This window comes from Pseudopodoces humilis, chromosome 1, assembly GCF_049639895.1.
Source record: "Pseudopodoces humilis isolate 2021_Gansu_Grassland_sample_001 chromosome 1, ASM4963989v1, whole genome shotgun sequence".
Classification (NCBI taxonomy): domain Eukaryota; kingdom Metazoa; phylum Chordata; class Aves; order Passeriformes; family Paridae; genus Pseudopodoces; species Pseudopodoces humilis.
The window spans coordinates 128,963,309-128,986,452 of NC_142200.1; the positions used below are offsets into that span (position 1 = coordinate 128,963,309).

The 23,144-nt window shown below is 36.1% G+C and overlaps 1 protein-coding gene across 4 annotated transcripts in view; it reads right to left on the reverse strand.

The window, feature by feature from the left end:
• Positions 1-23,144, reverse strand: part of ANKIB1 (ankyrin repeat and IBR domain containing 1) — an 88,502-nt gene that overhangs the window by 28,825 nt on the left and 36,533 nt on the right. For all 4 annotated transcript variants that reach the window (XM_014248558.2, XM_014248559.2, XM_005518794.3 and 1 more), the window contains exons 3-5: positions 14,074-14,374; positions 7,802-7,984; positions 1,240-1,357 (exon numbers count right to left, since the gene is read on the reverse strand). In XM_014248558.2, the coding sequence (XP_014104033.1) occupies positions 1,240-1,357; positions 7,802-7,984; positions 14,074-14,374 (602 nt within the window). The remainder of the gene's footprint in view (positions 1-1,239; positions 1,358-7,801; positions 7,985-14,073; positions 14,375-23,144) is intronic.

The window sequence follows — 23,144 nt, forward strand, 5'->3', positions numbered from 1 at the left end:
AATTGCAGACCGAGCTGAGAGTTTTAACAGTATCGTCACAATTTTCCTCTTCAAAGTATCTGCACAAGTTGTGGAGGCTACTCAGTCAAGTATTTATAATTTTTAGCCTTACTGAGAATATTCTGAGAATACAATACACCATTCAAATATTGCACATACTATAAACACAAAAAAGAATTAAAGAATCAACATAAAATATATATGTAAGGACTGTGCCTTAAATATCCTACTACTGGCACAAGTTCATGTTTACTTAATTCAGTGTTAAAAGGAACATAAATACTGGCTATGGAAAAGAATGTAAAAGAGATCAGTTTCAGGTACCACAGCTCCTCATGAAAGTGTACCAAAAGCTGTGGGTTTAAAATAATGTCTTTCTGTTTCACTTTTCCCTCTCCCGCTAACTTTAACAAGGAGCCCACAAAAATAAAAGGGTATGAAAGCTTAATCCAGCAACACAGTAATGAGCATGCAAACCATTAACTGCCTGAGTAGTTCCTTTGGCATAAAGTAACAATGCAGATGCTTCAGTAAGCATAAGTTTTGAATCATTGAATCAAAGTTTCAGAGATACAGAGATACTTTTGTCTGGAGAAAACACACTGAACTCAGTATATCCCCTTTCTGACAACCCCAGTTTAACTTGAACAAGAGTACAGACTTACTTCGGTGAAAATAAACTGGTTAGATATGCACATGGAAAAGCATACCCTGGATTAAAAGTGTAACTATAAAAAATCCTCCAAAGGACATACACTCATATAATTTAAACCCCAAGGCAATTTCCAACCACTTATTACAGTGGTCAGACTGCTTTTATTGCAAGAAAAAATAAATTTAAAAAATGTTGATCCAGTTTTATACACAAATACATAGTGGCAGAAAACCAATGGTCTGACAAAAATAGGTTTGATGAATTTGACTTTTTTGACATATAAGACCACGTAAGTTTTACTCCCATATCTCTCACCAAAATAGGGCAGTTCTGTTTTTCCACACTGCTTAAGGTAAACTGTCTTCCATTATAATTCCTAGTTTGAATCACTTTTCTGTTGGCTTCCCTGTCTGCCTGAATGTTTTCTGACATATTGCAGCTGTACTTCTTTCTGAAGTACTGTGTGGTCTGTTTCCTGCTATTAACCATTACTTCTCTTTTACTTGGAAAGGAAGTGCAAACATAAAACTGTGGTTTTGAATTTGCTGAAAGCAGTTTCTTTAGACTTAAAGGTTTGGGATTACCGTGTGCCCGAAGTAGAGCTTCTGCAGTAAAGAGAGGGGCTTGAAGCATGTCAGCAGATTCCACAATCAGCATATCCTTAAGCCTTCGCAGATCTTGAAGTCGTAGCCCCTCATATGGCTTTAAGAAGAAGAAGAAAGATAATTTATGTATAATATTTTCAAGTTAGTCTCTAATATAATATTAGAAAGAAAGCATTCAAAGCTCTGTTACTGATCACCATCTCAACTGTGAGGCAGTACGGGACAAAATTTATCCATTGTGCACACCAATGACCGTGCAAAGTTATATGGAAACACTCCATATGGAAGAACTCTCTAAAGTTCATGATAACAGGAAGCCATCAATGATAAGCTAGCCTAACACTGGCTCTCTCTCCCCAAAAAAGATTTTGTGAAAAATCTAGCTTTTAATCTAGATGAACTTTGATTCAGTGATTAGGCCTCAGGTATTGCCGAATAGGTATGAAGAATGCATGACAAGATTTGAACTAAGGATTTAGAGAAGAGGACAGGTCGTCATACACTGCATATAGATTCTCTGACACTATACATTAATAGAGACCCCATTAACTCTGAACTGATCTGGAGGAGGATATACACTGAAACATTAGACAGTGAGAAGTTTGTGAGCAGAATCCAGTATCTGGATCTTCTGAGGCAATATCACCCTTTCAGGAGCAAATTCAGTCCTGCATAGGACAGATGAGACATGCAATTAGATGTTCACAGAAACACTATGAGGGTTGAGGTTGGAAGGGACCTTCAAATGTCATTTGTTTCAACCTTCTTCCTCAATCAGGGTCACTTAGAGCCAGCTGCCAGGACCATGTTCAGCTGGCTTTTGGGTATCTCCAAGGCTGGGGATATATTGTACGTGGAGATACCAAAACTCTTTTTGAGAAACAATGGCCAACTCTCATAGTCCTACAGAGAGCAGATCATCCAGCTGCCTTCCCGGTTTGGAGATCCATTCCCTTATTAGAGCATTAAAAAAGGTCAAATCAGAAAGACAAAAAGAAATAATTTTAGGATTCTGAATTTAGCTCAGACCAAGTGAGCAGAGATACACACAAATATTTGCAGACAGCTTTTTAAAACTATGAAAGGAAGACTATGACAGCAAATAATGTATTTGTTAGTGTTGCACTAGTGTTGCCCTATAGGTAGGAAAAGAAAAAAAAAGTGGGAGGGTCTATAAAGGGAATGGATACTGAAAGGATATGTAAAAACCACTATTCTTATGTGCACTGATTTTATTTATTTATTTAAAGGGTAAGCTAACAGTAAGTTAACAATATATTTAAAGCATTTGATATAAAGTGTTACATGCTCAGAACTAATCAGGAACACGGCCACCAAATGACAGTTGTCTCCAGCAATTTGGAGACGGAAGGACACAGCAGCAGTGGTGACAGATAATGACAGTCAAGGCTATGTATCATTATTTACTATCTATATTTTGGTTTTATGTAGACCACAGTCCAGTGGACTCTCCAGTGCTAGATTACAAGGACACAAATGTATGCATAAATATTTAGACAGAAAGCAAAAGGCTGGTTGTATCCTTGAGAGGTTACAATCTAAATAAAACTCTGCTCTCTAAGGATAACAAGCAAAAGGCAGAAGTGATGGGGAGAATGGACACCCTGGATTTCTAAATGATTTTGTTCTTTTGAGATACCTACTCTAAAAATGTAACTTGCTTCCTGTATTCCAGACATCATAATTAACTCCACAATACATCTAAAACCATAGCTGACTCACACAAGGACATCTCCTGTTAGCTAATCAGTGAAATAAACAGGTGCTTCTCCATACTAGAAACTTGTCATCAGCAAGAGTAATGCTCCACAGATCTGCACTGGGTCTTTGTTCTTTTTGAGAAAGCAAGCAAAGCAGAAGAGAAGTGACCTGTGAGTGTCCTGACCTGTATCATGATTGCTCAAGTTCAGGCAGTTTCTTTATGTCCTTCCAGTGCTGATCATGCATGACTCAATAAAGGACAATCTGAACGTTAATGGCTTGCACTGAAATAAATCTGGGCCACTTGGATTAATAGAAGTCTGGAATTTAACCGACCTTCTTAACTTATTTCAGAAGAGATAATTTTTATAAAACATCTCAGAGAGACAGGGCTAGAAACAACTGTGTGCCAGAATGGTTATCATTGTGCTATATATACAGCAAAAAAATAGACGCAAAATGGTCACGACTGAATCTGAACTCCATTTTGAATTGCAATTGTAAAGCAATCAGCTGTGTCAGCATAACATTACTCAATTCTTTAAGACCATACACATCATAAGAAAAAATACCTTTTCTGTTAAACTTGCAGCATATAAGCATATTTTAGGACCTGGTATTTTATCCTGAAGTGCAGATATGTTCAGAATTATATTTAACTGATTGGTTCTAGGTCAAACACTGGCAAGTATCTCCCCTTGAGTAACAGACTATTATATTATCTATGCTGGAGCACGCCACACAACCCAGCAGGGAGTTTTGGATCATCAGTTTTTAAGAATCCTAATTTTATCTTTTTAAGTAATGAGGGAAACGTTCCCTAAGAATGTGTTTGAAACATCAGACATTTGTTTCATAAAATAACATATGAGCCCAAAAAGAAGCTGAAAGAAAAGAAATTTTAGACTGGCACTATTAAGGTGGCTAATCTGGAAATTCCAGAGTGAAGACTTTATACAATGGGAACCTTAAAAATGTTAATGTGTACAATGCAATCTTGTAGAGATTTGTCAAGATACAGTCTTTAGCTATGAGGATGTAACATACATCTAGTATGTAATATCAAAGAGGTTTGTTTTTAACTACTTCAAACACTGATGACTTATCTCTGCAATGCCACGTGCTGTAAAGGATTTTGATTACAGTTTACGATGCTTGAAGACCTCCTTTAATGGTAATTTATGGAGGAACTCTTTATTGATATTTGCTGTGAAAAAGACATTGTTCAATATTGGCATCATTTAACTATATAATGATTTCAAAATATACTATGAGAGTTACTACTTTAATGCATTACTGAGCTTCTTACTACAGATTCCAACACTTCTGTATTCTCAAGAGCCCCTCTTTGAAACTATTTTCTTCTCCAGTTTTTACTACTAACATTTAGATATAATAAATTATAGTATTTTTTTTCTCCTGAAAGTATTTTAGTTATGTAAGTTGATTACTTTAACAGTTAATTTCAAACTATTATTACTTTCTTCTCTTTTAAAGCAACATTAAAATAGACGGGGAAAAGTAACTCTTTGCTAAAGTGATGATTATATAATTAAATGGTGCCAAAACACTTCATGTAAACATCCTTCTTTATGGGTGGATGGAGTTCTACAGTTAATAGAATAATATATTAAAAAATTATTTATACTCCACTTAACTCATTCAAGTAAAATTATATGCACTATATATATATATTGAGACTACATATATCTTAACTAAATGTAGTCCCCTTCTCTCCTTTCACTTCATAAACCATCCTCTACCTGTAGAGATAAAATAAATTTGAATAATTTAAGATAACTCTTTGCACTTATGGTATTTATATTACTTATATATTTATATGACATTAATTCAGGAACTGAAAAAAATCATTCCAGTTATTATACACTCAGTAAATCTGATACAAATCTGTGATACACTCACTAGCAGTGTATTTCTACAGTATTCCGTGGCACATATATAAAAGGAATAAAGGAATTATATATTTTGCTATTGCAGAAGGTATTTCACTGTGTCTGGCTGACAACCAAAATGGTTCTGGATGATCTGCTCTGAAGTACTGCTCATTCCCAGGTGTTATGTAAATTTAAAATATTACATGATTTGATTGAAAGGAAGGACCCTTACAGTCTGAGGACTCCCAGGGATACATTACCAAGACAAATATGCTCTCATGCTACAACAAACAGCAGTGTAAAAGACTATGCAAAAGAACAACCAAAATCTGTAAAAGCAGCTTAAGAACAGTCACTTACTGTCATATTATTTAGTGTATCTTCAATTAGATTTAAAAGATAGATTTATATTTTATGTAACAAAGGTTTTTATTTTTGAGATTATTCATCAAAGTAAGAGCAAAGAATCAAGAAAATAAGGATTGTGTCCTCCTGTAAACATAGCAGGCTTGGAAGGGGAAGTATTGGGTACTATCATCCCAGATATTACTGTGCAGATCTTAAACACTGGAGTTAAGCCCATTTGGCTGTTTTGTCTGGGAAGAAACTCTATTCATGGTTTTCAAATGTTTTATCTTTTCCTGTAACCTTCATTCAAAAGATGCAGTTCCTTTGAAAATGCATTTCTTAGTGTTCAAAGTTTTTTAATTATTCATGAATGAATATTTTCTGTTTTGGAAGAATGTTGAATGGCAACAATTACAAGCTGAATACTATGCTAAACAAGCATTTTGTACACTCTGTCCCTCAGTGTTTAATAATATATAAAAATGAATCTAAGAGAAAAAAAGCAGAGGATCATCCTTGAGAGGCATTTCTGGTGAAGCATCTGTGCTCTGGGGTTTTTGACAGAGGCATCACCATAGCCAGTGAGTGGTAAGTGCAGCTGTCACTGCCCATCCCAGACATTTGTATACCAACCTGGAGGATGAGGACATGCAGTCATTTGGAGCACAGCTCAGTGCAACTCTTTCTAAGGCTGTTTTTTCAACTGCTTTTGGCACTCTGGGGGCTAAGATTGAAAGATTAACTTCTCCTGGCTACATGCTCTTGGCATCTCCCTTGTGCCAGCATTTGTTCTCTTAGAGATAAACAAGATGTTCGAGAAATTATCCCCCTGGAAAGTCATAAAGAAAGGGGGGAAAAACCAGCAGGGAGCACATGAAGATAGAATTGTTCTGTGTAAATCCCCAAGGTCATCAATTGATGTACCAAATTCCAAGCTGACATTTTTTGGCTTGTGAACACTTAGAACACATGGGAAAGCTGCCCTGGTATGTGAGATGGACAACTGTACAGTCCCTTGTAACTATCAAGTCTTTAAGCTGGTTTTGCTCAGCATCTACCTTAAACAGGCATGAGACAACATCTTCTCTTGCAGAAAAGCCTATTCAAGTGGCTCTTGATTTGTTCCACCCATATCTGTAAGTTCCTCGTCTTCTCACCTGTGCTGGTGCATATGCCAGCAAACCCCTGGTTTATGATGATAACAACTATTCAACTTAAATAATACAGTTACATATTACCACTCTTTAAAACTTTTTATTCTTTTAAGCCAAAACATTGCTATGATCCAGCTGAAAACATAACCTTCTGAATAGCTCTACTTGCATAACCAAAGGAGTGATAAACTGCAACTGTGGCTAGAAGTGGCTGCAGCCCTTTAAAGTGTTTCTGCCAAGAGAGAAAATACAATTTCAAACTATTTTCCTACAATTTGGATGCCTCTACATGGAAATATTCAGAGAAATTAAAGTGAGTTAATTTGCTATTTCAACATACTAAATATATTAAACCTCATCTCTAAATGTCTTATCTAGGAATAAACTAATTAAGGCTGTTTATATTTGAATTTATCCAAGAAAAATTGTCAAAAAATTAAATGGACTTTCTTACTTGCAAATAAAAGTGATCACGAGTCGCATTTTTGAGGGGAACAGTTAATGTGATCTAAGCCTACTTACGTATTTTCTTTTATATATCATTAGGCCACAAGTGGGCCCAGCTAGTAAAAGGCCAAGCCATGCTATTTCTGAAGGGAGCAACCATACAGAAATCTATTGTCCATTAATTTAAACAGAATTAATCTGTAATATTTACTGAATCATATAATTTATCTATGTGTTCTTATTTAGAATTTTAGTTAACTAAAATCTGATCATGAAAGGGGAGGGAACTTGTATTCAGAATCTTTTTGGTCAAATTATCTTTACGGAATCACAGTAAGGCATAACAGAATTCAAGCCAATTTTTTGTCAGTGAACTGTCTCTCTCTTTCAAAAATTTACTTGGAAGTAACACCACTTGTTAATATCTGTTTTTCATACAAATTCTGGTATGCAGTAGCTTCAGGGATCATGTTATAAAACAAGAAAGTAAATCACTATGTTGAAGTTCTGCACTAGTCAGTTTTGAGTGTTTTTTGTAACATTCAACCCAGTCTCGGTCCAGGAAGATCCACTGGAAATTTTTCCCTGCTCTATTCCACAGATTTTCTCATTTTCAGAATTTCTTTTGTCCTAATTTTTGAGACAAAAAGGCATCTAAAGAAATAAAAAAAATTAATTAAATAATGTTTGGTTTAAAGAAACTGTTTCTGAACTTACTGGCCTTACTGTATCACCTCCAGCCTTGCAGCCTGCAAGACAGTCCACATAATTAAAATATGAATAAAATTTGTTTACTTTTGACAATGTATTTGCTATGTTCTCAGAGCTTAACTTGAAAATTACAAAGAGCTTCGCTAAAACTGTTTACAAAGTACGAAGTACAGTACCTACTGAAATACTTGCAGACTTGTGTCACAATGTAACTGCTACAAATATAAATGTGTAAAATACTTCAGATTTAAAGTATCCTCTGACCTCTTTTTTGTCTAAAGCAGCATACTCAGCTTCAATGCTTTCAGCTTCAGGATCACGTGAAAATACCATTCGAGATTCCAGGTTAAGAGCCAGCTCTTTGTGGTGCTGTTTCTCTGCACAGTCACATGGGGTATCTTTATTTTCATTTTCTGCAAACAAATCTCCACCATGTTTTACTAGAAGCTGAAAAGTAAAATGGCAAAGTAAGCAGTTATTAATTAGCAATTCTAATAATATCCTAAAGAAAAGGCATGTGAGCTAAGAAGAAAAAAAACAAAAACACAAACAAGAAAAACAGAACAATTATTACAATAATATTATTATTAATAATAATAATAAGGGTCTTTAGAAACAAGGATTATTATTGTTATTAAATAAATTACTGCTTGTTTTCATGCACAATTATACCTATAGCCACAGAAATTACACAGAACCACAAAATCTAAGAAATACATTACAAGTTAATGTTGCACAATATGTTAGGTTTTAAAGACTAAAATTCTGCTTTATACATATGGTCAGTGCCCCATAGAAAAGGAGGAATCTGAAGCCCTCAAGCATGTGTCAAGATGGAACTAAAAACACCTTTAAATATTCTTTCTACATAGGCACAACTTCACCATTTGTTCACTTGTGCTGACAGAAAATAGGAGATTCCTTGTGTAGGAGAGATGAGAGGATACGGATTCACAGGGAGCACAAAATACTGCTGGCAGCTCTACTTTGTTTTTGAGGACATGAAAAAAGTGAAATGAAATAATGTGAATTCTAGCAATTCTAATATGGTCCAGTATTGTGCCATTTCACCAACCTTGTCTCTTGCCAGTAACCCTCCCAAAATGCAGTCTCTAATTATTAAAACCCTTGTGCTGCTCTCCTTAACTTGCTAACTTGGTCTCCTGCTATAATCTGACCCGATATAAGCAAGGACAGCATATGCCACAGATTTTAAAGGCTCAGATGAACCATTCTGCTGATTTATCATGACACCTTTATAGCTTTACTAATATGATTCATCTTGTTTCTAAATAAAGTTGATAAACATTATCTTGCCTTCAGATCATGATGTCTGTAACAACACTATCAAGAGTATTTCAAAACTCCGGTTCTAAGTTTTATACATCTAAAAAACTCCAAATTTTCCTAAAATTATCTGTTCTTCATATAAGCCTTTTAGATCATGATCAATCACTCCTTAATTTTTTCTTCAGTAGAAAATTTCCCTTGTCACTGCAGAATACAGAATGTCTTTTACCAACCTGGATTCATTCTTGTAGATTGGGAAACTTTTCCCACATTCTCCAAAATAAAAAAAAAAAAAAAAGCAAACCCAAAAATACCACAAACCAGTACAATGCCAAGATTTGGTTGAGATGATACTAATGTCATTGAGTATTTGATCTTCATAGCAGAGTATCAGGCAGAAATACAGATGAAACTGGGACAATTACCAAGATACATAGTCAACCTTAGTTCTGTCTAAACTTCTTAACATTCCCAAAACTTTGTTAACCTGAATATCATATTCTGTCTGTTCATTTTAACCTCTAAGAGAAATGTAACTGAGGCAACTAAGACACCTTCTGAGGAAAAAGAATAATAAATATATTTGAAAGAACATTCCATAGACTTATGCAGCTCAAAATCTAATCTGCAAGATGAGGAATATGCAAAGCAACAAGTTTTTAATAATGATACCATATTTCTCTAGAAGCACTGTTAAAAACCCTCGTGTTGCTTGATTAATTGAGATTAATAATCTAAACAACCATATTAGCAATTTAAACAATTGTAAAAGTACCATTTAATATGCCAAATATACTGTGATAGTGTGGAATGTATCTGCATAAAATCAAATCTGTTCAGCACAAAAGTTATTATTGTCAATCCAGTAGTTTGAGGTAAGCACGTAATTTTACCCAGACTACCTTTAGCAATGGGCTCCACACAGCTTTTTTGCTGGGAGGAAAAATCTAACAGATATGAATGGAGTAGTATCAAGACTGCACATTTGATTATCAGCTCTGAACAAGTCAGCTATTAGGTACTTCACCCAAAAGGATCTACACTTGGGGTTTCCTTTTCTTATTTGGGTGTGGTGGGGATCAGCAAAGGTACAGAACTGGGTTTTTCCTGAAACATGGTGGAAAGTGAAGGAGACAATAAAGAGGAATGCCACTCTGAAGTGAGAGTAACCACTGCAAGAAAAGTACAAAAGGCACTCCTGGGATTCTAAGAGACCTTCAGTTTTCTGGAGAGAGGGAGGACAATTTGAGGATTAAGATTAGGTTTTTTATCTCCTTTTTGTTAAAAATTTTAATCCTCAAATACTTCTAGGACCAAAGAGATAATTGTTAAATTCCTTCACCAATCTCTCAGTTTCAAGCTTGGTGAAGGCACATAGTGCTCCCGTTCATAAACCAGTTCCTGTTGAAGTAGTTAGAAGGACTACAGACCACAGACTGGAGGATTTAGGATATCTCAGATCCAAGGTCCTGTGTCCCATGGTAGGGCACATAAAGAAGTTTGAACTTGGGTGTACACTATGTTTCTAATGCAGAAACCATGACTAATTAGGACTACATAACTCTGGCAAATTGCAATCCATGTGAATCAGACTAAATTCTTCTTCAAAGGCAAACTGAAAGCAAATGAGAGTCAGAAATGGTTTCCACAATTACAATATCTATTGGCAAGATAATATAACCCAGTTTATATAATTAAATGGGGAACTAGCAGTCTAGTAACTGGATTTATCTAATGAATCACATTACAGACACTGAGAAATAGAACAATCATTTGTAAAGAAGTACAAACTGTGATCTTTTATGATGAGCTTAAAACAAATTGACTTTAGTCTGCAGTTAAAAGCTGCAGCCCAGCTCCAGAACCACAATTCACTCTGCAGCAGCTGTGATTCTTTCTGACATTACAGCCTGCTTGGATCCTACTGCATGAGCCCATTTGCTTCATGCTCTTGATACTTTTTAAACTGTTGTGTCTGTCTCTAATACCACTGTATAGCCCCATGTAGGGACATGAAGGCAGAAACAGATACTGAATATATGAATACCAGACACTGAAATATGTTGGAAACTTGTTACTGAAGTTTTCTTCTGTTTACTATTTCTCTACCTGAAACAACCTTTCTTATATCAAATCATTTTATGTGCATGGTTTTCACCAACTTTTTTCAGAGGTCATTCATTGCGAGTTGCTATCTCCCATTTTCTCATATGACATGCACATTTGTCCTCTATTTTATAATAATGTAAATAAAAAAATGTTTAAAAGCAGATGTCTCATCTTGAAGAAGGATAGATAGAACACCTGCAAGTGAAATGCCTGTAGGCCGAATTTATCAGGAAAAGTTGGATCAAATAAGTGGCACTAAACTGAGAGAACAAGAGCAACCTTTATATAGTTCATTGCAATTAGTTTGTTTATCAAATCCGAAAGAATAAAAACTTGACAATCAAAATAAAAGCAGTAGTAACACAGACTTGGAGACAGCCTGATATTTATTTACAAATAAATCACATCACAAGAGACTCTAACTCAATCTTATAACCATGATTTATTTTGGATGAAAGAAAGAGCCAGACAACACCTATATGTCATTCAGTAACCAGGTATATAGTTAGCTGGGTCTGAGTATACTTCAGCTAGCAAAGACTGCATGGTCACTTGCCTCCCTGCTGAAAATCAGTAAGTATGTAAATAATTTCTAAGCACATGGTGCAGACAAACTGCTGGTATGCAGCTTGAGAAGCTGCAACAATATGGGGGAGAGGGAAGAAAAGGTGAGATTCAGGCTGTGTTACTGGAGGTTAAGTACCAGCAACATTTTCTTAACTCCTCTCACTACTGAGCAGGGAACCAGAGAGGCAGAAACTTAAATAATAGCATAGAAAATGGCATCAGGAAGATGAGTTTTCATTCATTAGAAGCTCAAAAAACTAAGGATGATATATATAACTACCAGAATGAAAGAGGGGTTGGATACTGGAAATAAAAAGACACTGTCTCAACTTTTTTTATAAAAAGGACAAATGAAGAACCACAAGGTAAAGAAGAATATTCAGTTCAAGAGGCTGCACAGCTGAGGCTGGGAAATTGAAATTACAAACTTTAAATGAGAATTCTCAGACAATATCTGGAAACTTGGTGGAATACAACCAGCAAACGTAACGTGAGAATCATAGAGAAGGTGATACTATATACCTTTTTAAAAATAAACCCCAAAAAAACCTGATAAATAAATAAACAAACTAACTCTATCAAGAAATACCAGTGGAATATAATTCTGTAATTTAGTAAAAAAAAAAGCTTTGGTGAATGACCTGACTGAAACTACAACAATAAATGGAACATGGCTACTAAGAATAAAAGTGCTGCAAGGAAGAAAACACAAAAATAAAGGGAACTTTTGTCACTGCATCTCCCAAGTATATTTAGAAAATATGTAAGCTAATAAATGACTCTTAAGTTAAAATTTCAGACTACATAGGTGAGTGACTGGATAATAGACAAAACAGTCAGCAAACACATGAGAGAAGCAACTCCTGACATTGTCCAGAGCAGTCTGCAAGACCTAATTCAAAATGTTACTATCAAAGAACCACTCATTAACAATTCTCATGGATTCATTAAACTTGCAGAAGCAGTAAAAAGACAAGAAATCCACTGCCCACTTTCAAAAAGTGGTACTAAGTAAGTGTGGAAAAAAATTCCAGGAACATCAGAAGAATCTGTGAAGAGAGACAAACAGGACAGAACCATATGTAAAAAAGAAGCTGAAGTTGTCTCCAGATGAAGCATATGAAAAGAACAAAGTCTGGGAAAGGTAAATGCAAAATGACAATAAAGAAGACTGACAATTTTTGGACCATGTGCATAAAACTCAGAATAAATAATTTTAAAACATTACACAGTTAATCTTTCAATGTTTTTGTAAAGTTGGTTGCTGGACAAAGTGCAAAAGCAATCTCATACAACATATAGCAGAAAAGTGGTATATGAACTGTTGGATTATCTGTGGGTGTACCACACATACTTTATGAAGAACACAAAAGAAAGTCTTTCAAATTGAGATCTCAGCACAAGAGGTTCTAGAAAAATCAATAAAACAAACACTAATATAAATACCCAGAATCAGATAGTATTTATATTCATGAGTCCTAATGAAACTCAAATATGAAACTTTGGCATTATTTATTATAATATGCAGCTTACTGCATCTGTCACGGTACAAAATTCACAAGATAGTAAAAGTAACACCAATACTAAAAACAGCTCCAGAGAACATCAGGAAAAGATCATCATGTTGTAACTGCAGAGGGAGATCACCAGTGAAGTCCCAGAGGTTCTGGGACTCGACTGTTTAAGATATGAAGTTGTGATCTAGAAGAGAAGGTGAAAAAAGAGGTGATAAACTTTGTGGATGACTAAGTAAGTAACGGAGCATAGTTTGAATAAACATGAAATTATGAACAGAAAGAAAAAAAAAAGTAAATTTCACATACAAATGCTGAACTGTGAAGTAATTGTTGCCATTGAAAATACAAGTCTTGGTGTTAAAATAGACAGACTTATGAAGATGTTAGCTGTTTTTGAAAATGTAAGATGCCTGCTCATGTTCTTTATATTAAATTACCAGCACAATTAACTACTACTTCTCATTACTAGAGCTGTTTTGAAAATAAATCTGAGGCAAGATCTTAAAAAGTCATTCTGAATTACTCATTACTATCCACTACTTTCAAAAATATTAAAAAAGCTAGACACTGTAAATTAAAGACATCAAATCTGTTCTTGAAACATGGACACCATTTCCAGTCTCAGCTGCACTGCAAAATAAAAAGAGCTTTAATTTTCTCTCAGGTTGTTATTTAATGTCTCTTTACACATATAGGATGTCTTTGCCTACCTTTAAAACTTTTTCTCTACTGTTACAGTCTTGTAATTAATTCTGATTTTTATATGTCTACATGAGTCTTCTTCATGGATAACTGCAAATAACTTGAGGAGTTATTTTCATTAAGTTAATGTATATGTAATCCATTTCGTTAATTTTTCTCTACAGTGTATGTTTTGGGCTGTTTATCTTTTCAATTTTTACAATTAATGAAAAATAGAGTTAAAAAGTCAATTTAATATAACATATCAGATTCCCTCACCAATGAAAAAAAGCTTTGTGAAACACTGTGCATGTCAGTTACTCATAACATATATATATATATATAAGCTTATAATTGCATATGAACTTTTACCTCAACACAGGTTTTCATCCCTGAGGCAGCAGCATAGTGCAAAGGTGTATTTTTTTTGTTATCGACAGCATCAATGGCTGCTCGTTCATATTGTCCTTCATCCAGCTTTGCTCCCTTCCACTTCAGGATCATTTGCAGACAATCAGCTCTTCTGCAGTCATCTTCTGAGGGTCGTGTCAGGCGGGGATGAAGAGCTCCCTCTGAGATCATGATCTGAGGTCCCATACACAGTAAGTGCATAGATGTCTCATTGTGCACATTCCTTTTATTTGGGTTACCATCTCGAACAAAAAGGAAAGTCCTGCAACAGGGGAAAAAAACAGAAGAAAGCTAATTAGCACACAATTCCATTCATTTCCTTGAAGTGGGAATGGTGGATTATGACACCTCTCCTTCTTGCAAAGATTTTGATTACCCATGTTAATGAGAAATGCTCTTTAACAGAGAATTACTACTGGACAGCTCTCCTCTATTTCTCTTAGGAGTTGAGAGCTGAGATCTGGATGAATTATTGAAATATCACTAAATACCACACACAATTACTTTGTCAGTGTATGAGAAAGTTTATTCTACAATTCTGTATTGCATTGTGATAAATGTTATTAAGGCACAAGATAGATGAAACAGGTACTTTATTTCTTCTGCTCTATCCTGAATAGTAGTGCACTTGGTAGTTTGCAAATAGATAATGACAGAGCAATTTGTTAAAAATTCATTCTCCTTTGCCATATCTTTAGTCAGATGTAGATGCAGCACTTACTACTTCTTAAAATATTATAAATACTATACCTGCCAGCACTGCACACATTGAGGAATGACTATTGACTTTTTCAGTATGGAAGTCCAACATAATGCAAACTCTCCCCTATCTAGGAGACAGAAGCTGGCAAGAATTTAAGTGTTGAATGCTTTAGAGGCAGCTCAAAATGGACAATATTACCAGCAAAAAGAATCACCTTAGGAATGAAAGGGGAACAACAGGCTGATTCTTAGAATCACAGCTCTGAATCCTAACAATGCCTGAGACAACACAGCTCCCTTGCTGCTTCTTGCCAGCAAGGATTATAGAAGTTACAATCCAGATGTGAAATGGAAGTACTGAGACAAATCATACAAGCCCCATGCATCCAAACATGCTTTAGCCTTTTGAGGTATACTAAAACATCTTTTTCTTAAGGGAGTCTAAATGGTAGGCAATGGCAGAGAAGAAAGATTACCTCTTTGAAGGACTGGGGTCAGAGAGACAGCAATGGTAAAAGAACTCCATGTGAAAGGAGGATGAGCAGGTATTGTTCCCTCAGGTTCCCAAAAAGGCTGAATCTGAAGCATGGCACATGTGTTCCAGAAGTCACTGCAAAATGCCTGCACTGCTCCAATAAACCCTCTCACACATAAAGCCTGCACAAGCCACTGTCTCCTCTCCAGACTGTTCCCTGACTCCAAAGAGTTTGCAAATATGAAAAAAAACCCAGTTATTCTGGAACCCCATTAGGTTAGTGCAGGGGACCAGACCCTCAAGAATAATGAGAAACAGTTTCAATCACTTTGAGGTAGCTCAGCCACATGAAAGCAGGTGCTGCCTGTGTACAGAACCAGACAATATTGCTCTTGGTGAACAGTGGTGAGAATTATTTACCTCAGTTATTGCCTTATGCTATAGTTACAAGTCTAGATGCCATCTCCTCTTTCTGTTGTCCCTGAATACATACCACCTTTCTCTCTCTCAGAGTTCACTCATGCTTTGTTCAGGGCAAAGGATAATCCTGAAACTATTTTATTAATAAAGGAAGAGGCTGTACAGGGTAGATGGGAATTTCCTTTCAGATATTATTGAAAATAGTCTGGACAAGTATTTCAGTAAAAAAACACGAGGCACAGATGATCTGGTCCTGCAATGGAAGAATGCCTTGACAGCTGCTGGATTTTTGTCCTTTCGTCCTCCTGAAAATCTCTGAGTGGTTTGGATTTAAAATAAAACTTATTATTAAAATACCACTCTTTTAAATATGTGGAAACAAAGTATTCAGAGGAAACACAAAACAATCTCCTCTATGTTGCCCTATTTTGGCAGCAAAAATGTTCCTTAGAGAAATCTCTCCTTCATTCCATGATAGCTGACATGATAGATGCTTTTGTTAGGAAATAGGAATATGCCAAACTTGAGATTAAAGATCTTGTCAAAAAAAGTAACAGCATATTTTGTTTGCTCAAGGTTTTTTGTTTGTTTTCAGAGGGAAGGGATTTAGCTACACAGGCAAAATGCTTCAGAGCCAATTACACGAAATGGTAACCAGCATGCAACACTATCCAAAGTGAATTTGCTTGTTTGAATTAGCTTTACATAGTACGAAAATAGAGACAGAAAGAAAGGTGGGGAAGGAAGGTGGAAAGAGACAGAAAGAGAAAAATGGGAAGGAGACAGAAAAGACGGTGAAAAGAAGATAGATTCTATAAAGGCACTTGGATATGATCAGCTCTTCAGCATAAATCAAGCCAATCCTGAAAAGTCCAGCCAAACCCATGACTTAAACTTCAGACATGACTAGCATTCAAAAATGGTAAAATTAATACATTTTACATCCAGAAATTCATTACTCAACAAGGCTCCGTTTTTAACAGTGGTATTTGGTGCATAAGACTTTCACAGAGCAGTGCTGTAGATCCCTGCAATTTGGATCACAACTTCATAAGAAGCTAAATTTTGCCTGGAAATGTACTGATAGAGTGAAAATATGCATTGCCTATGGGAAATATCACTTAACCACAAGGCAGACAGACTTTACTCTAGTTGCAGTTTCCAGATTTTGCTTCGATCTGTAGCACTTTGCAGAATCCAAACTTGAGGTGACAAAAGCATCATAAAAGTGTGAAAAAGTGACAAAAAGGAAAGGGCTGTAACATTCACACCTACCACTAACTGTATTTGCAAGAAAGCAGCAAGAAACTCAAGATCACAAGGCTGGGTGACTTGAATAACAAACAACTGGGACATGTCCTCACTTTGGAAAACTAACACCACAGCTATATCTTGAGGTTCTAATAAAATCTTTAATGTTTTGGGCATGAAAACCACCATATTTACAGTTTCTTTCTCTCTCTAAATAAATGCTATATATATCTTAGCTATATATAGACACACATATATATATATATATATATAGCTATATCTTAGCTATATATAGACACACATTGCTGGAACTAGATGATCTTTAAGGTCTCTTCCAGTCCAGCCATTCTGTGATTCTGTGCTCTATTTGTATGCATTAGAAAAAACCAAAAAAACATACAAAAATGTACCCATGTGTGGAAAAATAAAACAAAAATTTAAAACTGGTGTGAAATAAAATGATAAAACTAGTTTTGACAGCTGGAGGCTAGAGCATGTCTGAATATGCTCAAAGACAGTGAAAGCAACAATTTTTGAAAGCAAATCCATTACATATACTGTATAAAGTACACACAAAATTGTACTGTTGCTTTAAACAAGACAAATAAGGCACTAGAAAAAGATGAGCTGCAGCAACAGGGGAAACTGCACAGGATTCCCTTTCACAACATCCCATCTACTCTTGGCTTAGACAGCCCTTGTAAGTACAGCTTGCTAAAGAAAGTTACACTGCAAACTCCAGTGCAGGCATGAACTCAGAGCTTTATGAGAAGTATGAGTATTAACAGAAGAATTTTGAGAGCATTCAGAGAAGTATGGGAAAGCCATGAGTTACAACAACATACAGAGAAGCCAAGTCATGTTACCCAGTAATTTAAAACTCATTTGCAATGAATTAATTCATACAATTACTGAATCATTCAGCTTGCAACACAGCAGGCCAACACTGATGCATTCAACCTTGAATAACAATGAAAAGTACTTTTCACTGAAAGTACTTTTCTCCCAAATATACTATAAGAAAACAACCACAGCATTAATAGTACCCACTTGAAGAAATCTTTTTAGTTGTTACTGCTTTAAATAATTTTGTGAAGACTATTGTTTATTACCTGATGTTGAAAGCCACATCTAGTAAATATAATTATTGGTATATTTATTCATTATACAGTGCTAGAAAGCTATTTATTAGTACTTAAAAGTTTCTTCTCTGTTTCACTAAGATTCTTAAGCATTTATTTTTATATTACATTAATTTTCTTACATTAATTACATTAAATATTAGAAGTATTAATTAATCCTTACATTCGTTATATCATGGGCCAAAGAAAAATTATGTTTTATTTATGGTTCCTACGAATGTTAGGAGGAACAGCAGCACCAAAACAGAGATGAAATAATTCCTAATACAAAAATGTATCAATTACATCTGTAAGTTTCTTGTAACCAAAACACTATTGCTTTTATTTATGATTTTCTTAAGTCTGGCATTCCGTTGGACAGTCAGGAATACTGTTTCCAAGATCCCATGCCTCTTCTGGCTTTTATTTCAATATTCTGAGTGGGATTTCAAAAGAAATAGAGCTGAATGCCAAATCAGAAGTGGCTTCCACTGAAGCTGGCTGCTTGCCAGCAGCTCTTGTGAGTCTTCTGTAAAGCAAAATCTGTGTGATTTGCATCTCTGTCTCTGGCCCTTTCTTATATACATCTTTTGATGGCTAGAACCAATTATCAAACATAGATGCCACCCTTCCAGCCTCGTCCCAAATCCCTCCTTTGAACACAGATTTTTTCTGAGACCATCCATGCTGAATTCTCTTCTCACATAACTGCTGATTATTATTTCTATATTGCTCTCAAACAAATGTGAGATGAAATAATAAACATGAAACTACCAACAAGTGTGTTCATTGTCACCTTTTAAACACATAGATTTGTATTTCTGCATTTTTGTATCAGTTTGTAAATGACCTGGCAATGTATGATATCTAGTGTTGATATTACTTATATAGCAATAATGACAAAATTACACAGTGAATACTATCAAGCTTTGCATAATTTCTATTTCTTAAAAACCATAAATGTATTACAGAATTTGTCTCATCTTTATCTCTCCTTCCATAAAAATGTTTTCAATTTGTATGTTGCTTTATCTTTAATGATTTTTAATCATAAAAGTTTCCAATGATGTAACTTTCGAAAGTTACATTGAATTGAAAAAAAAAAAAAGTGTGACTTTAAAAAAAATCAGACCATTCACCCCTTGGCCAAAAGGAAAACTGGGTGTATATACAATGTCACTTAATATTTTGGTTGGATTTCGCCTTTAAATATAAAAATTAATGAGTTATTTCTGAAAAATTTGAGTGAACAGATTTCTCTGGTCTCTCTTCTCACAGGAAGCCACCTGTGCCTCTAACCCCAGGGTGAAGTGAGGCCATTTGACACAATGATTCAGTATTTACCAATCAACTCCACAGAGTTACAAACTCTACCTGGCAACAAAATTAGTTGAAATAAAGATATGGTCATTCTGGCTGGCAAGGACCAAAGCTGTACTCCTCTATAACTTAAATAAAATTTTACTTTCCCTGTGGTAAAATGTTCACGGCGGCTCTACTAAGGAGAACAGACAACACAGAATAAGAAACCTTTCACAGTCTACTGCATTAATAGATCTCATTTCACCAATCACTAACAAAGCAGTCTTACTCTGCAATGTGTGATTTCCACCAAGGAAAGTAAAATTAGAGCTATTTCCTCTGGGTGCAAAAAAACCTAGTAGCAAGAAGAAGTAATAACACACTCAAGGATGGCAGCTGTAACTGGAGAGCAAAGGCTGTGCTGTGAGCAACAAACTCATAATCATCATGTATCTTTAACCCACTGAGGTTAAAAAAACCAGAAGTCAGATAGAAAAAAAGTCAGCTTTAAGACCTGAAAACACAACAGCTGACTGGCTTTTGATCTTTGCTTGTAGGTCAGACTATAATTAGGATAAAGTCTACTTCTTGTTTTGCATTTTGTGAGGAAGTCATGAGGAGCACCAGGGAAGATACCTTGGGAGGCCACACATACTCTGTTCAGTGAGAACTGCTTTTAACTGAGATTTTGAGCTTTAGGGAAAGAAATACAAGGAAACCAGCCAGATAAAGTTTTTCAGCCTGACTTATTGTACTTTTAGAAGACAGTGCCCAACTGGGTGGCAGCCTTTTAGGAACACAGCAAATGCTACTGCTGCAACTTGACTAAGTGTCTCCTAAGTGTCTCCTCTGTTTTCTTCTGTCTTTGGCAGTTTTCTCCAGGATTTAGTCACAGTAAAAACTTGATCACTTTTAAAGGCTTCCTATTTTCACTGTTTGTCCATCATCTTGACTGCTTTTTAGACTGACTATAACAAAAATGACCTTATAAATTACTATTTTCTACCACCCAGTCAGATGCTCTGCTACAGAAATCAGGGGCACTTCAGTTCAGTCAGTCCTCTTGCGTCTTTATAAACATGGCAACAAAGCCCTGTGAGATCATATTCCTCATTTATTATTCTCCTTCATCTAATCAAGAGCTCCCTTCGGTAATTCATATTCCAAGGAATTTGAAAGGTGACCAAGACTCACAACCACACAAAATAACTAATCTAAAAAGGACCTTACAGAACCAATTCATCAGCTGAGTGCAATGACAACAAAGCATTTGGATAAACACCAATGCTCCCACTTGGACGTATCCAATCACTGCACAGTTCATTCACCACACACCATGAAAGGCAAACATTTAACACTATACCACAAGCAGTGTTTCCCACAAGCAGCATTCATGTCTCATATTGTAAAACTGTTGAAGTGTTCCATTTACAAGTTTGCAGGTGCTTACTATTCAATTTTACATATTTAGTATAATGTAGGATGAGATTCATCTTCTCAGCTCTGGTGACCTACAGCGCAGACAACTACAGCTGATCCAGTTCTCTTAAGATTCCCTTTAAATCAATGGGAAGGAACAGGCACTTCTGGCACATACTTAATTTAAAATACTTTATGGTCACCTTCACAATACATGAATTGTGCTTTTGCCTTCACTAATTATTCTGACTAGATTTGAATAGATGTCCAGAAATTTAATAAAGAAAAAATACAATTTTTAGCACCTTTCTGAAGATTTCAGCACAAATCATTTAGGTCTACTTGGATCTCAAATTTTAAGTATTTACAGAACTTCTGTCTGACAAAACTGTGAAGTAGCCTCTTTTTGATTTCCATCTCCAGAAAAAACAATATCAAAAATACAGAGCATCTTTAACCTTACCAGAAAACAACCAACTACAGCACTTCTCTAAATCCAGATGACCCACAAAGAACAGGGTTTTTGTCAATACTTTTCCTTAACATATACTTTGGTAGCATAAAAATCCTCTAATCTTGTTCTGAAAAGCAGTCCACACACGTGTCCCTCAAAATAATCCAAAACTAATTTTCAACATGACTGCAAGTGGATGAAAAGCCAACAAAACCTGGCATGGGAAGAGACATTCCTGAATGTGCTGTGATGAATGCGACATTCCCTCTGGGGTCAACAAGTTTTCTGGCAAATTCAACCTCTGTAACATACTGGTAATGTCAACATACTTTTTTTGATTGCATTCCAATTGTTTGGACCAGTCCTTATTGAAGCCTCTAAAACAGCCAGAAGAGAAGGGGACTATAGCTGAAATTCCAAGAGATGCATATTTAGGAATGGAATGGTGTGTATTTAGGTTGGAGGAAATCACCACTGTTTTGATGTTCTGTCATTCTTCTGAAGTGAAATATACTTCCCAAATTACAGCAATGAAACAAGAGATATTTCCTATGAACAAATCCCAGGCACCAATGTTTCTCTCTGACTGGCTTAGCTATGCCTTCATTGCCAGAGCTGCTTTACCACTATCACTGAATGGCAGACATCAAGAATGTTAAAAGAAGTGGGTTTGGGTTTGATTTTCTTTTTCTGTAGTTTCGGCAATCACCTCAACTTCCAGAATCTCTGTAACAAGAAAGTCTTGTTTTTCTTGTTCTAGGAAAAAATCAGCTTCATAAACCTTTCCTGTCTCCCCACAGTTCCGTTTTTCTGTCATCTCCTCCTCCCCCCTCTTCAGGCCAGGACCAGCAGCAACTGCTACAACAATCCACTTTTGGCTTGAATACTCACAAAGTGCTCAGATATAGCAGTATGAAACACACAATGAGGAAAATCTGTCACTGATCCAAAAAGCTTCCCAGCAAAGCTGCAAAACTGAAAGTCACACCACATATATTGCAAAATGACAGTTTATCTAAGGGTTTTTTTCCTTTCAACGTCAAGCAAGTCCTCGTGATTTCCAGTCACTCCATCTCAACCAGCCTCTGGAAAGTCTGTTCTCTTGTCATAGCTCAGGAGTGGTTCACCAACAGCCAGACTCTAGTGAGTAACTTTCCACATTGATAGCAATTCTTTCACACTAGGCAGTCAGATGGTCTAAAATGTACCTTAGGCAAAAAAAAAAAAAAAAAAAAGCCTTAGGGCATTGGATATGCTTGATCATCTGAAGGATGCATTTTCTAAAGAAAACATGTTTCCAGCGTGCTTTGTCTGTAATATTTTTATACACATTTGGGGAGTGAAATTCAAATGATCTTCTTGAATATGAATCTTCCATCAAGATCTTAATTCATAGGGAAACATGAGAAATGTCTGTAATGCATGTAATGCAATGAAACCAGTATGGATGTTGTATCAAGCTCTCAAAATCCTTACGTGGGGTGCTTCATGAACTGCTCCAGTTCATCCTGAGGGTACAGTCCTCCAGAAACACACAGCTGCAGTGTGGGTCCCCCATGGGGTCACAGCTCCTGCCAGAAATCCTGCTTCTGTGCGGGCTCCTCTCCACAGGCTGTGCAGCTCCTGCCAGGAGCCTGATCCGGCATGGCTCTCCATGGGCTGCAGGCTCCTTCAGGGTACTTCCACCTGCTCCACTCTGGGATCCTCCAGGGGCTGTGGGTGGATCTGTGCTCCATGTGGCTGTCCAGGGGCCGTGGGAGGACATCCTGCCTCACCACAGCCTGCACCATGGGCTGCAGGGGAATCTCAGCTCCAGCACCTGGAGCACCTCTTCCCCCTCCTTCCCTGGCCTGGTGTCTCTGCAGGGCTGTTTCCCTCACACATTTTT